This window comes from Callospermophilus lateralis, chromosome 9, assembly GCF_048772815.1.
Source record: "Callospermophilus lateralis isolate mCalLat2 chromosome 9, mCalLat2.hap1, whole genome shotgun sequence".
Lineage (NCBI taxonomy): Eukaryota > Metazoa > Chordata > Mammalia > Rodentia > Sciuridae > Callospermophilus > Callospermophilus lateralis.
Genome location: NC_135313.1, coordinates 18,944,339 through 18,956,852, shown reverse-complemented (window position 1 = coordinate 18,956,852; position 12,514 = coordinate 18,944,339). Strand labels below are relative to the sequence as shown.

The following is a 12,514-nucleotide window of genomic DNA, read 5'->3' as shown; positions in this document are numbered from 1 at the left end:
AGCATCCAAATACATAATGATAGTGAAGGCTTCAATGAGCCCATTATGGTACAAACAAATGAATGAGTGATTGAATGTTTGATGAGAAATAGAATATTTACATAGTCTTAAGGCACTTTCCACCTCATAGTCATAAATTATACAGCGGGGGGTGGGGGGTGCGTAACTTTTCCCGGCAGACTCCACTTTCATCAAGTGATCAAAGTTCCCAATTCCCAGCGAAAGGACAAATGGAAGTCACGGGCCTCGGAGCAGGTGACAGAGCAGAACATCACTTCTTCCGTATCCCTGCCAAAAAGCCACAACCTGAATCTAATCAAGAGGAAACATCAGGCCAACACAGACTGAGGCACAGTCTTCAAATTAAATGGCCTGGAATCTTCAAATGTGATGAGGTCATAAATATCAAGGCAGACAGAGATTCCCGGGCTGGAGGAGACTGGACGAGTGACAACCAGACACAAGGGCACATTCTGAACTGGAGTCTTTGGATGCCCATAAAGGACATCATGGGGACAACTTCCAGGGAGCTGAGGATCAGACAGCAGTAACGCATCAATGCCAATCTCCTGATTTTGATGGCTGTGCAGGATTAGGTAGGAGTCCTTAAAGAAAACTCAGGAAAGTATGCCGGGAGTGGGTGGGGGGCCATGTGTCAGCAACTAACTGTCCAGTAGTTCAGAAAGAAAAGGTGGTGACACTGTGCACTCAGCCTGTCTGAAGTGTAAGACTGCTTTGAAATTCAAAGAGACCTAGAGAGGAGGCAGGAGGGGGGTAGCCGCGGAAGCCCAGGTATAAAGGTCCAGAGCAAAGCGCCAGGAGCAGGAGGGGGCGGAGCCCAGCAGGCCCTGGTGCAAGCCCCTAGGAACCAGGCGGAGGGGGGCCTCCCTCAGTGCTCCCCACCCCACAAGGAGGGTGGTAAGTCCCTCTCAGTCTGCCGTCTCTCCTCCTGCTCCCCATCCTAGGCGCAGGCTGGCAGCTTTCCCAGGGACTCTGTCACAGACATTCCAGGGAGGGGGCCCAGGCCAACGTCAACTGCAGAACCCCTGGCCTGGGACAGGGGAGGTGCAGGGAAGGGGCCTGGGCTCAGTCTAAGAGCTCTCTCAAACCTGAAGCACCCCCCAAGCCTGCCTCTCCCCACTAAGTCCGGCCCAGCTTCCTGTCCCAGCTGTTCCCCAAATTTCCTCCCCACAAAGCCCAGGGGAGGAAGCCAGCTCCCGAGCACAGTAGGGCAGTGGAGGCCTTGCTGCCCAGTGAAGCTGATGGGCAGCGAGCAGAGGCTCCCAGACTGGCCAACAAATGCCCAGGTGCCCCGTCCCTGGCTCCCATCACCTGCCCAGCCCGGTAAAATCTGCATTCACAAAATCTCCCCCACCGAGGTGGAGCACAGGCACAGTTTTTGATACACCTTGAGCCCCCTAAGCAGCCCCAAGGGACGCCCCAGCACACCCCTGCCCCTGACATCCCTGACTCAGGGTGCACTGGGATGGGAGACTCAAGATCTTCCTCCTGTGCTGTGCAGCCTTGAGAACCTTTGCAGCCTTCTCTGGGCCTCACAGTCTCCAGATGCAAATGGGAGGCTTTGAACCAGACAATCTGAATTAGACAGTATGGGACACAATGGGACAGTCCTTTTGAGATGAAGGGCTTGGCAGCAGTGGATGGGACGTGCTAATGGTGACAGAGCAGAAGGTCTGAGGAGACCTCAGGCCTCTGATAAGAGGCTGTGAAATGCTGGTGTGAAGGAGGAGACTAGCTCCCAGCAAGGGGCCCCTGCTCTGTGACCTCCACTCCCCTGCTGAGGAACAGGTGTCCTGGGATCTTGTGGAAAGGGCAACCACAGATGGTGGAGCGTCTCCAGAAATGGTGGAGGAGACCGCTTAGGTGCGTTAGCCTCCTGTCTTCGACACTTGAAGGGGCTGTCACTGGAGAAGGGAGCAGATGTGCTCCGTGAGGCACCGGGGGGCCCAACAAGTGAGGGGCCCCACTACCCAGGAGCACAGAGACACCCACATGGTGAAAGGTGGACTGAGAGAGAATCGGGGCGTCTGGCCGCCCCCCTGCCCCCTCCCCAGGCCGGCTCTGCAGGCACAGGCAGAGGATGTCAGCGAACCCCATAAAGTAAACGAGCCCATAAAGCAGAGTGGGGAACGGCTTGTTGTGACAGTGATCATCACCTTCCTGACAAGTGGCGGGTAGCCTCATGAAGCAGCCCGCGGCCCTGCCTGCGCTGGATTTGCTGGAGAAATTCAGGGGCACATTAAGAAGCCACTGTGTCCCCACCCACACCCCCCACACCCCGGGAGAGGCAGAGGAAGGCCAAGGGGTCCAGCCCAGGCGTCCTTCCACCCGCGGGGCAGTCCCACAGGGAAGCAGGGGCTCTCCGGGCCCTCTGGACGCCCTGGTCCCTCCCTCCCTCCCTCCAGCGCAGCCTGCCTGCCAGGGCGGCCCCCGTCACAGGGGTGCGGCACATCTGGCTTGGACAGCCTTGGCGGGAGTCCTTGGCCCTGGGTGGGAAAAGCTGCTTGCGGGTTCCTCCCCGGGGCAGAGCAGCGGGAGGGGGTGGTGGCGGTATAAAAGGGGGTGATAGCCCAGGCTCCCCCAAGAAAGTTCCTCAGCTTTGTCCCCACAAGGCTCCCCCTGGCCCAGCAGCCTGGGGAGAAGCCTGCCAGCCAGTGAGCAGGGCAGCCCGGAGTGGGTGCAGGAAATGAGACCAGGACAGCTTCAACCTCCCCCGTCTCCTGGCCGAGGACCACCCCCGAGGTCCCCTCTCCCTTGGCTGGAGACTTGCTGGGCCGTCCCACGGGCATCTGAAGTGCGAGCTCCCCCGGCCCCACCCACCTCACCTCCACATAAACACAAAAGTGCCCTCCTCCCTCCAAACCCCTTGCCAGCTAATGTCCTGCCCAACTCTCGGTCCCCCGAGTGGAAAACTCTGAGTCACTCTCAACTCCTCCCCGCCCTCTCCCACCCTCCTGGCCAACCAGTGCCGGAGCCTGTGAATTCACTCCTGTGAATTGTCCCTACGGTGGTTTTCACTCCAGGGCCTTTGCCCCATCTGGGGCGTTTCTGCCTAGGGCTGTTGCAACAGCCTCCTGGGTCCCCCACGCCAGGCCCTTCCCAGGCAGTCAGGAGCTCACACTGTGGGGTCCATGCCTCCACCTACCCCCAGTGCTTGCAGGACTTCCCTGTATGTCGGGCAAACCTCCTACTCCCAGTGGGACAGGAAGTTCATGTCCTATTTCACTTTAGACCGGGGGAAACGGTGACTTAGAAAAGTCGATTCACCTTTCTGAGCTCGCGTGGTCAACAGCTGAATGAAATGGGTGGAGAAGTCAGATCTTCTCAGATCTCATCAAGCAGGCAATATTTTTTTAAAAGCCCTTTTCAAAAATTCACTTGAATGCCACATAAGTCAGTCGATTACATATTCATTAAGCAAAAAAAATTTTTTAAAGTCTTACACTCCCGTGAGCCAGCAGAAGCAGCCTGGTCTGGGGCCAGCCCACCTGCCAGTCTCGAGACCCACAGCCACTCCAGACTCCCTGCCCCACCTCCCCCAGCCACTGCCCTCATATCATCTGCCCAGGCTGTTCCCTCTGCCTCAGTTTCCTGCCTCCCTGGCCATCCAGCAGCTGGACATCCTCAAAGACCTAATTCAAACCTCATGAATTCAGGGGTCTCCCTAGATACCCTTGACCACTGTCCGGAGTCTCCCCAGCCTCTCCACCTGCCGTCTTCTATTTTTTACTTTGAAAGCCTATTTGTTTGTTTGTATGTTTGTTTACACTTGGGATTGAACCCAGGGGCTCTTTGCCACTGGGCTACATCCCCAGATATTTTTATGTTTTTCTTTTTATTTTGAGACAGGATCTCACTAAGTTGCCGAGGCTGGCCTCAACCTTGCAATCTTCCTGCCTCCATTTCTGGAGTTACTGGGATGATGCCCAGCTTTACTTTAAAAAGTTTAAAAGTTGGAGAAAGAGGAGCGCACCGAGGCTTTCTCCTGGATTCTCAATTGACCACCCGTGGCCACTTTTAGTGGCTCTCTGTCCCCATCCACACTGACCCCTCTTAGGAAGTTCAACATCAATCCCTCCTGTTATCAGCTCATACCCCAATCCCCTGCCACCCAATGAGACCCATTAGAGCTGGGTCTTTGTTTCCACTTTGATTTTTGAGTTTGGGGTCACGCACTACATCTGGCATTTGGAGCTCCTTCACCCTTTAATCCAGACGTGTGGTCGGCCTTTTCCTTTGTCTTTTATGACATGGATGTTTGTTAAAGATTCCAGGATGGTTGTCTTACAGAATGTCCCTCCATTTGAACCTGTCAGTTTTCCGGGTGATTCTGCTGAGGCTGACATCTTGAGGAGGGATATCACCTCGGTTTCCCCTGTTTCCTTCAGTTCCCCTTCCTTTGTGGCCTCCTAGTGAATTCTTACCATGGGACATCGCCTTTGCTTCCAATTTAAATATCAGCTTAACTTTCTCATACCCAATGCAGGGCTCAGCCTCCCTGCACACAGGTTCCACTTCTACCCACCCCATCCCCGGTTCCTCAATGTGGGTCCCATCTAGATACCTGCCCTAGGCATCAGCCTCCTGGGGAGCACCTCCCTGGGGAACAGCTATATAGACCAACTTGACTGGCCCCTCTTATCCTCCCATGGACCCTGCAAACATGTCACAGAGCCACCTGTCAGTCACAACATGACTTCCTGGAACTCAGGCCTGTGTGCTTTAAGTCGATAGTGAGAATTCCCCACAGGAAACCTGTTTGGACGACACTCTAGACTCCAGAAGCACTGCCCACGGCCGTCTCTGTCTCTCTCTCTCTCTCCCTCCTTCTCTTCCCCCCCCCCCCCCCCGCTCTTTCATAATGTGGTTCCCAACACTGAGCCCCTTTGCCTCCTGAGTGACATCAGCTGCTGGCCTGGGAGGGTGCAGAGACGAGGCCCATGAATGGGGCAGGAGCCACAGGGAGGGATTGGCATGGACGCCCTGGTCTAATCCCCTTGATGACGTCCCACCATGAGCCTGGGGAACTTGCCCTGGCTCATGCAGTTAGGGCAGGACCAAACAAAGACTCAAATGCAGGTCTGTCTGCACAGGGTCCTACGTCCCCAGCCACCGCACTAAGCACGGCTGTGTCCACGGTGGCCTGTCGGTGGCCATCTCAGGGAGTCCTGACATCCTGTGGTCATGACCGGCTCCTCTATCTCAAGGGCCACCTACTGGCCAGCTCACCCTTGTCTTAGCCGTCCTTGATGATTTTCACTTCCTACATTCGGTATCTTTTTTTTTTTTTTTAATGCCTGGGCTTGAACTCAGGGGCACTCGACCACCAAGCCCCAGCCCCAGCCTTATTTTGTACTTTATTTAGAGGCAGGTCACACTGAGTCGCTTGGGGCCTCACTAAATTGCTGAAGCTGGCTTTGACCTCGTGCTCCTCCCCTGGGATCACAGGGGGGCACCCCCGCGCCCGGCTTCACTTCCTACCTTTGGATTTCTGAGATCTCATCTCACCTTTAAATCTAGTTTATCTCCCAAGGAGGTCTTTCCTGAGGCCTTCCCCCAACCCAGGTCAGGTCCCCCTTTAGATGCCCCCTCGGCTGCTCTCTTGGTGACACTCATCATGCTGTAATCATCTGACCAGGGTCTGCAAGCTGCTTGAAGAACGTAGGCTCCCATGATTATGGTGACAAAGGCGGACAGGTGCATGGGGGTGGGGGGGTGGGGTCAGAGTTCAGATGACCAAGTGACAGCATGGTCTCTTCGTCACAGTGACTCCACCACTCTGGCCCCCATCCCTGAGCTGCTGCTGCATTCTCTTCTGCCCAGAGCTCTCATGCCCTCCCCCACCCCAAACCCTACCCTTTTCAGAAACACCAAATAGCCTGGGGCTCCCTATTTCCCCTCCCTCAGTCCCCTTTCCCTTGACCCTAGACGGGAACTATTCTTCCCTTCCTTTCTCACAGAATTACAGTGAGCTGCAAGTGAAATGGTGTAAGTGAAGGATGTGCTCGGGAGAGGCACAGAGAGGCTGAACAACTCGCTAGGACCACACAGCAGTCAGCGGCAGAGCCAGGATTTGCAACCACTGTCTAGTGTCCGAGTCTGCGCTCTGACCACTGCAGGAAAAGACCTGCACATTTGGGGACCTTTGCCTTATGTCAGTGATCCCATTCACATTGCCCCTGAATGCCCTGAAATAATCCAAGCAAGGAAAATCCTGGATGGGGAGGTAGCAGGTCAGGTTCTAGTCCTCGACTGTGACTTGCTGGGTGGCCTTGAAAATGCGCCATCCTAGGAAAAAAGCTAACACTGACCAAGCTCTTAGTGTGCGTGCGATACTAATGCGCACGTGCGTGGTGCCCATTGAAAGCAACTGGGCTGAGGACGTGGCTTAGCGGTGAGCACAGATATCCCCAGGATCACAAAGGAAAAAAGAAAAGCCTAACAAACCTACAGATAGATAGAAAAACCAAGGCACAGAGATGTGACAGTGCGTGGCTAGGGTCCCACAGCTACCAAGTGGTGGGGCCGGGATCAAACCCAGGCACTGCCCTCAGCCAGCAGGACTGCACTTCCCACGACACCGCGGAGAGTGTGGTATTTCTCCCCAATTCTGGGCCTCACGTGTCGTTTCTTTTCTTTTCTTTTTTTTTTAACTTTGCAAAAGAAGGGTTTTATTTCAGACCCTGGTGAGGCTCATGCAGCCTAACCTCGTTCCCAGCCCCTGACAGATGAACCAACGCAAAGACAGTGACTTCAGAAAGGAAAGGTCCAGCTGGGATCTACCTGGCAGGAACTGCACACAAGGGGCTCACGAGGACCCTTGTGACAAAACTGTGTGCTCAGCACCGGGCAGGACACCAGCTCTAGCAAACAGAGCACATCATTGTCTGCAGCTGGAAGTGGCCTTAGAGAACAGTGTCCAAGTGTCTGTGAGGTCCAGAAGAGTCAAGTGTCCAGCCCTAGGCCACACAGCTTTCTCAGGGAAGGGCCAGGGCTGCACTTGATCCCTGGCCCCTACCTTGAGGACCACCCTAATGAGCCCCTTCCCAGTTCCTGAGGACAGAGCAAGCCTGTCGTGGAAGGAAGGGCCCATGACACTCATTCCACCCGCGCTGCACCAAAACGCCTCAATTAATAGGCGTGTAATTATTTTCTAAATAAACCATACTTGACTTTGTAATTGCAAATGGAAGCATTTGATGAGAAAATCGAGTTATGCATAATATATAGCTCTGCTCTCCAGCTAATAAAGTGATTTTTATTCCTAGAGCTTGTTAGAGCGATGTGCTACAGATGTATTACTTTGAGGAAACATCTGCAGCTCTCCCCAGACAGGGGACATGTGAGCACATATACACACGTGCCCCCGTTCCTGGGGCGCAAGATCCACCTCCTCCAAACCATGCCTTGATCCACCTCCCTGAGGCTACAGATCCAGCCATTCTTGGCCCCAGAAGTGGGTGGAGTCCACCAAGGAGCAGGACCCTGTCCCACCATAGCCTTCCCAGTGGGATCCTCCCCCATCGTGTCTGGGATATGGGGAAACCCTGAGCCAAGCATGAGGTTGTGGAGTGAGAGAAGGACCAGCATTTATTGAGCACCTACTGTGTGCCTGCGTGCCTGATCCTTTGACATGCATTACCTCTACCCTCTCCCCAGCCATGTAAGTTGTATACTACACACACACACACACACACACACACACACACACACACTGCAGATTAGGAAACTGAGGCTTGCTCAACACTGCCCATCTGGTAAATGGCGGAACTGGAATCTGAGCCCAGCCTTGCCTGCCATCAATATCCACATACCTCCCACCAGGAGCCCCTCAAAGCAAAAGCTGCCTCCCCAGCACAGCGCCAGGGACTCTGGTGACCGCTGCACTCCCTGCCACAAACATACCCCAACTCAGCTGAGGCCCATCTGGGAGGAAGAGGAAGGGATCTGGTACAGCTGCCTCAGGCAGCTGGAGGTGGGGCCAGAACCTAGCATTCCAGGACTGCTCCCTCTGTCCAGTGGACCCCCCCTGGTCAGAGGGTATGCAGGCCAGGCCAGCTGGAAGGGGTGAAGATGGGACCCAAGGAAAGTGGACAGGAAAAGAAACCAGGGAGGATGCAGGCTCCTCTGGTCTTAAAGAAACCCAAGCAGGCAGCAGTCACACTTGCCCTCGATCCCCTTTCTCTGCCTCCTCAGTTCACCTTTGGGGCTTGCCCCAAACCTCCCAGCTGAAGCAGCCAATATAGCCCTCTCTGCATGCACCCCTGGAGATCTAACTGCTGTCCTTCCTGCTGCAGGGCTCCCCAGTGACCCACCTCCATCCTCAGCACAGAAGTGAACTTGGCCAAGGCTCCCATTTTACAGAGGTCAACAGCTGCCCAGCCAACTACAGCTGTTGGCTGCGTCCACTGTGTGGAACACCCAGGCCCACAAACCACCCAAACCCCTGCCTCCACCATTCCCTTTTCTGCACAAAGTACACCTGGCTGCCCGAGTCTGGTTTCCTACAACTGTCCCCAGCCTGGGCTTGCCTGAGCCCTCCTAGGACTGGCCAGACAGGGAAAGGGGCAGGAAAGGCCACATCTGGATCCCGGGTCTGAAGCCCCTCCCCCAAACCCGCCATCACTCTGAAGCCAACATTAACCTCAGCCAGGGACGGCTTCCTCGCCCTCCTGACCCTGCGCATGCCTTCTCCCAGCCCAGGCAGCCCTCAGGAGCCTCTGGAGGAAGGGGTCTCCGCATGCCTCTGCCCCCACCCCTTTTGTAGTAGTCAGCTTCCCCTCCCCCCTTTCCCAGGAGCCTCTGCCCACGACTGGCCTCAAAATTTAACCCTCACCACGTGGCCCCACGACTGTCTGCCCACCCCCGAGGCACCCTTGCCCCCCTCACCGCCCACCTTCCCAAATCTGCCCCCTCCCTTGGGGTGGAGAGGCCTTGGTAAGGATGGGGGGCTATGGAGACGCGGATGGCAAAGGATCAAAGCTGAAATTGGGTCTCAAAGGGATAAAAGTTGCGGAATCCGAGAATCCCCCAACCCAGCTTTGCCAGATTTAATGGTCTAGGTGAGAGTTCCCTGTCCCCCAGCCCCACCGCAGGCCCCTCCGCAGACCCTTGCACTGAGCCACCAAGGGGAGTGAAGAATTTTCATCCCAGTAGGAGGAGGGGGCAAGAGAGGCTCTAGAGACGCCTCTCCTGGCTCTGTCTCCTTGCAGTACCTGACCCAATGGGGGGGCTGAGAGTGACCCCGAGAATCCGACCGGGCCCTGTGGGGGAAAGGTCCTGCAGCTGACAGATGCTCCAGCCAGTCCATCCTGCAGGGACGCCTTCACCCCAACACCACCCCTCCAGGCGCTCAGCTGGGGGATGGCGGAGGGTGGGGGGACCTCGGAGCTGAAGCAGCCCAACCTACCCAGAGCATGCAGGACAGACAGATCCACGTCATCTTCCGTGGGTCCCGTCCCTTGGGTCCCGCGGGCGCCTTCAGAGGGCCCCCCTGAGCTCACGGCACCCACCAAGCAGGCAGAAGAGAAGTGCGGAGTCCTCTTCGGCTGCCAGACAGCATCGCCAGGCCTCCCGGCCTCAGCCCTCCCTCCCTCTCCTCCTCCTCCTTCCCCCACTCCACCCCCTGTCCCAGCCTCCTCTCTCCTCCCTCCTCCCAGGCTCCACTGGTGGCGATGGGGGTCAGAAGCTCGTCTTGGCAGGGGGTGTGAAGGGGACAGGGCAAAGGGACAGCCACTGCGGGCAGGGCCCCCTGACGCCAGCCCCCCAGACAGACAACCCCGAGGAGCCCCCGAGGCTCCGCCTGCCCTTGCCTGATTTGGGACTGGCAGAGCTGGGATCTGCCCCTCCACTCAGCCCAGCCCAGGGTCCTGGCTCCAGAAACCCCGCAGACCACTGAGGGACAGACAGACTGCTTGGGATGCACTCGCGGGGTTCCTCGGCCTCTCCCTGCACCCAATACACTCGCGTGCCTTCCTAGCCTCAGAACACACCCCCGCTTGCACACGCACACTTAGAACAGACCCTGGTGCCCACAGGCAGGCTGGGAGCCAGGACAGGCCTTGACACAGGAGGAACCGCGCTGCAAGCATGGCCCTGCCCCCAGGCTGCAGAGCTCCTTCCAGCTTTTTCCTATTCCTTTTTTTTTCCCCTCTTCTTTCTTTCTTTCCTCCAAACATCTGTCCCAGCCCTTCCTGCCCTTCTGAAAGGGAGCCCCGCTCCGAGCTCCCGCGAGAGTCTGTTTTTCTTGACTGTACCCTGGGCCAACATTTGGTTTGCATTTCCCACTTCCTCCTCCTCCTCCCACCGCCTCCCAGCCCTGTTCTGCCTCCCACCGTCCAGCCTCCTGCTTCCCCACGGTGTCCCCTGCCCCCTGCCCTCCCCAACCTGCTCCCTTGCCTTTGCCCAGGGCCACCAGTTTGGTGTCTGGAGGGTGGGAAGAACAAGAAGTACAGAACCTAAATGTGTTTCCCAAGAGCCGCTCAGGGGACGACAGCAGAATCTGCCCCAGGCCCTCATCGTCTGGATGAACTACCCGTCCCCCCCCACAAAGAAAATAATAATAAAAAATGTCCTCCTGGAGCTCTGGCCATGACTGGCCCCAGCGAGGGTGGGTGGGGGCCCGTGAATCACTGCTCTGCTCTTTGGAGCTGTCCTGGGGAGGGAGAGAGGGCTCAGTCCCACGCCCTTGTGTGGATACACACACAGACTGTCCAACCACACAAACCCGAGACTGAGGACAGAGCCCCGCCCAGAGTAGGCCTTGGAGACCATTTTCCTGGACTGAGTAACTTAGCAAGAAAGTCCTCGGGCCTGGGCTCCTGTACACGTGCATGTCAGGGGCCACATGGGTGAGGGGTTGCATATCCCTGACTCTCCCCCGCTCAACCAGGACCATGCCCCCTACTCTTTATCAGCCACATACAAGGCAGCCCCAGGGTTGAGTCTCTACAGCTGGCTGCTCCCGTCTCCCAGCATGTGGACCTGTCCGGCCAGGTGGGCAGGCTCCCAATCAGAGTCCAGCCAAGCTATCTACCTGGAAGCCCCAAGAACAAGAGGGAAACACTGCACAAGGGCGTAAGCATCATTGGTGATTCTGAGAAGCAGAGAAGAACAATGCAGTGGGGTGTCTAACGCTGGTCCTCTAGGTGCCTAGCTAAGGGTCCTTTTTCTGTAAAGAAGTTAGAGCCAGGCATCTGGGTCCCCTTTCCCTCCTTCCCTAGATCCTTCTGCAGAGCCACGGGGCTGGGAACGATGCTGCCTAGCCTGCACTCCCTACCCAGGCCCCCCACTCCCAGGCCTGCTGGGGTTCAAGTGAGCCAACACTGAAAGAGATGGAGCTCGGCATGCAACTGGCCCCACAGCCACAGCTGTGTCCACAGACAGAGCCCTGCACAGCCTCCTCTCCCCCTTGGCTGGAGCACAGAGCGGGACTGACTCTCTCAGAGCTCTGAGCCCACCCCCTGCCTTGGCATCATCACCTGCCTGGCCAGCCTTTGTAGCCCCTCAAGTTCAAGGGCTCTGTGGGCAGCCCTAATATCCCCAGAGCCGTTCCACTCCTCTCCCCCGCCTGCGCCCACCCCCTTTACTGTTGGCTAAGATGCGTCTCCAGGCAGCTATCTCGGGAGTTCTGAGAAATCACCTTGGAGCTTCTCAGAAACGCTGGAAATCAAACCAAAGACTAAGTCACAGTGACATTCAGTCACAGCAACTCCAATCTATCTGACCTCCCACGCACCCTGAAGGGGCCCTACTGCCCCTAGGTCTGTTGCCACCTTAGTTACCTCAACGGGGACTGGACGGCAAGCCAATAACTTTGGTGCTGGGGGTTCCCTCTGAGGAGCCCTGCCTCCAAGATTCCCCTATTCCTCTTCCAAGACCATGGGGTTCTCACCTATTCCTTAACCTCTCTCTTCAGGAAGTCCCTGCTGCTACCTAACCACCATCCTCCCTGTTGAAGGTCATCCTCTGCCCCTGCAGGTATCTCTGTGAATAATGACCCTGCTCCAGGCTTGTCACCCATTATTCCTCCTTCACAGGCAGATGTCTCTCCCTACCTGCACATGAGTGAGTTCCTTGGACAAGGACATATCCTGTCCTTTATATCCCTAGAACTGGGCATACCGCAGGTGCCAGGCAGGGTTGAAGAATGAGCGAATTAATCCATCCATGAATGGATCCTAGTAAATTTTCCTACTATTTCCTTCCCAGATCTCCCTTCTCTCCCTCTTGAATGGGCCTTGGGCAGCCTTACAGCCATACCCACCCATCAGCACCAAGGTCTTCCTGCTGCCAGGCTGCAGGCTCTCCGGGTGACTTGCTCATTCCCGGAGACCCACCTGTGCCTGGACCCTCCCCTCACAGGCAGCACACCCACGGTACGCACTGGTGGGCGATCCCAGGAGCCTCAGGACTCGGCCACCTCCCTATGCCGTCCCACCTCCTCCCAGCCAGGCATTTCAGCAACAGGTTGGCGTTTAATTCGGGCTCTTCC

At 56.5% G+C, this 12,514-nt stretch overlaps 1 protein-coding gene across 14 annotated transcripts in view; it reads right to left on the bottom strand.

The window, feature by feature from the left end:
* Tns1 (tensin 1) overlaps positions 1-12,514 on the bottom strand; it is a 248,433-nt gene that overhangs the window by 169,912 nt on the left and 66,007 nt on the right. The window contains exon 1 of one of the 14 annotated variants that reach the window (XM_076865455.2): positions 9,431-9,478. The exons of the other annotated variants lie outside the window; for them this stretch is intronic. Coding sequence (XP_076721570.2) covers positions 9,431-9,463 — 33 coding nt within the window. The 5' untranslated portion in view covers positions 9,464-9,478. Of the gene's footprint in view, positions 1-9,430; positions 9,479-12,514 lie in introns of those variants that run through there. 14 annotated transcript variants of the gene reach the window in all.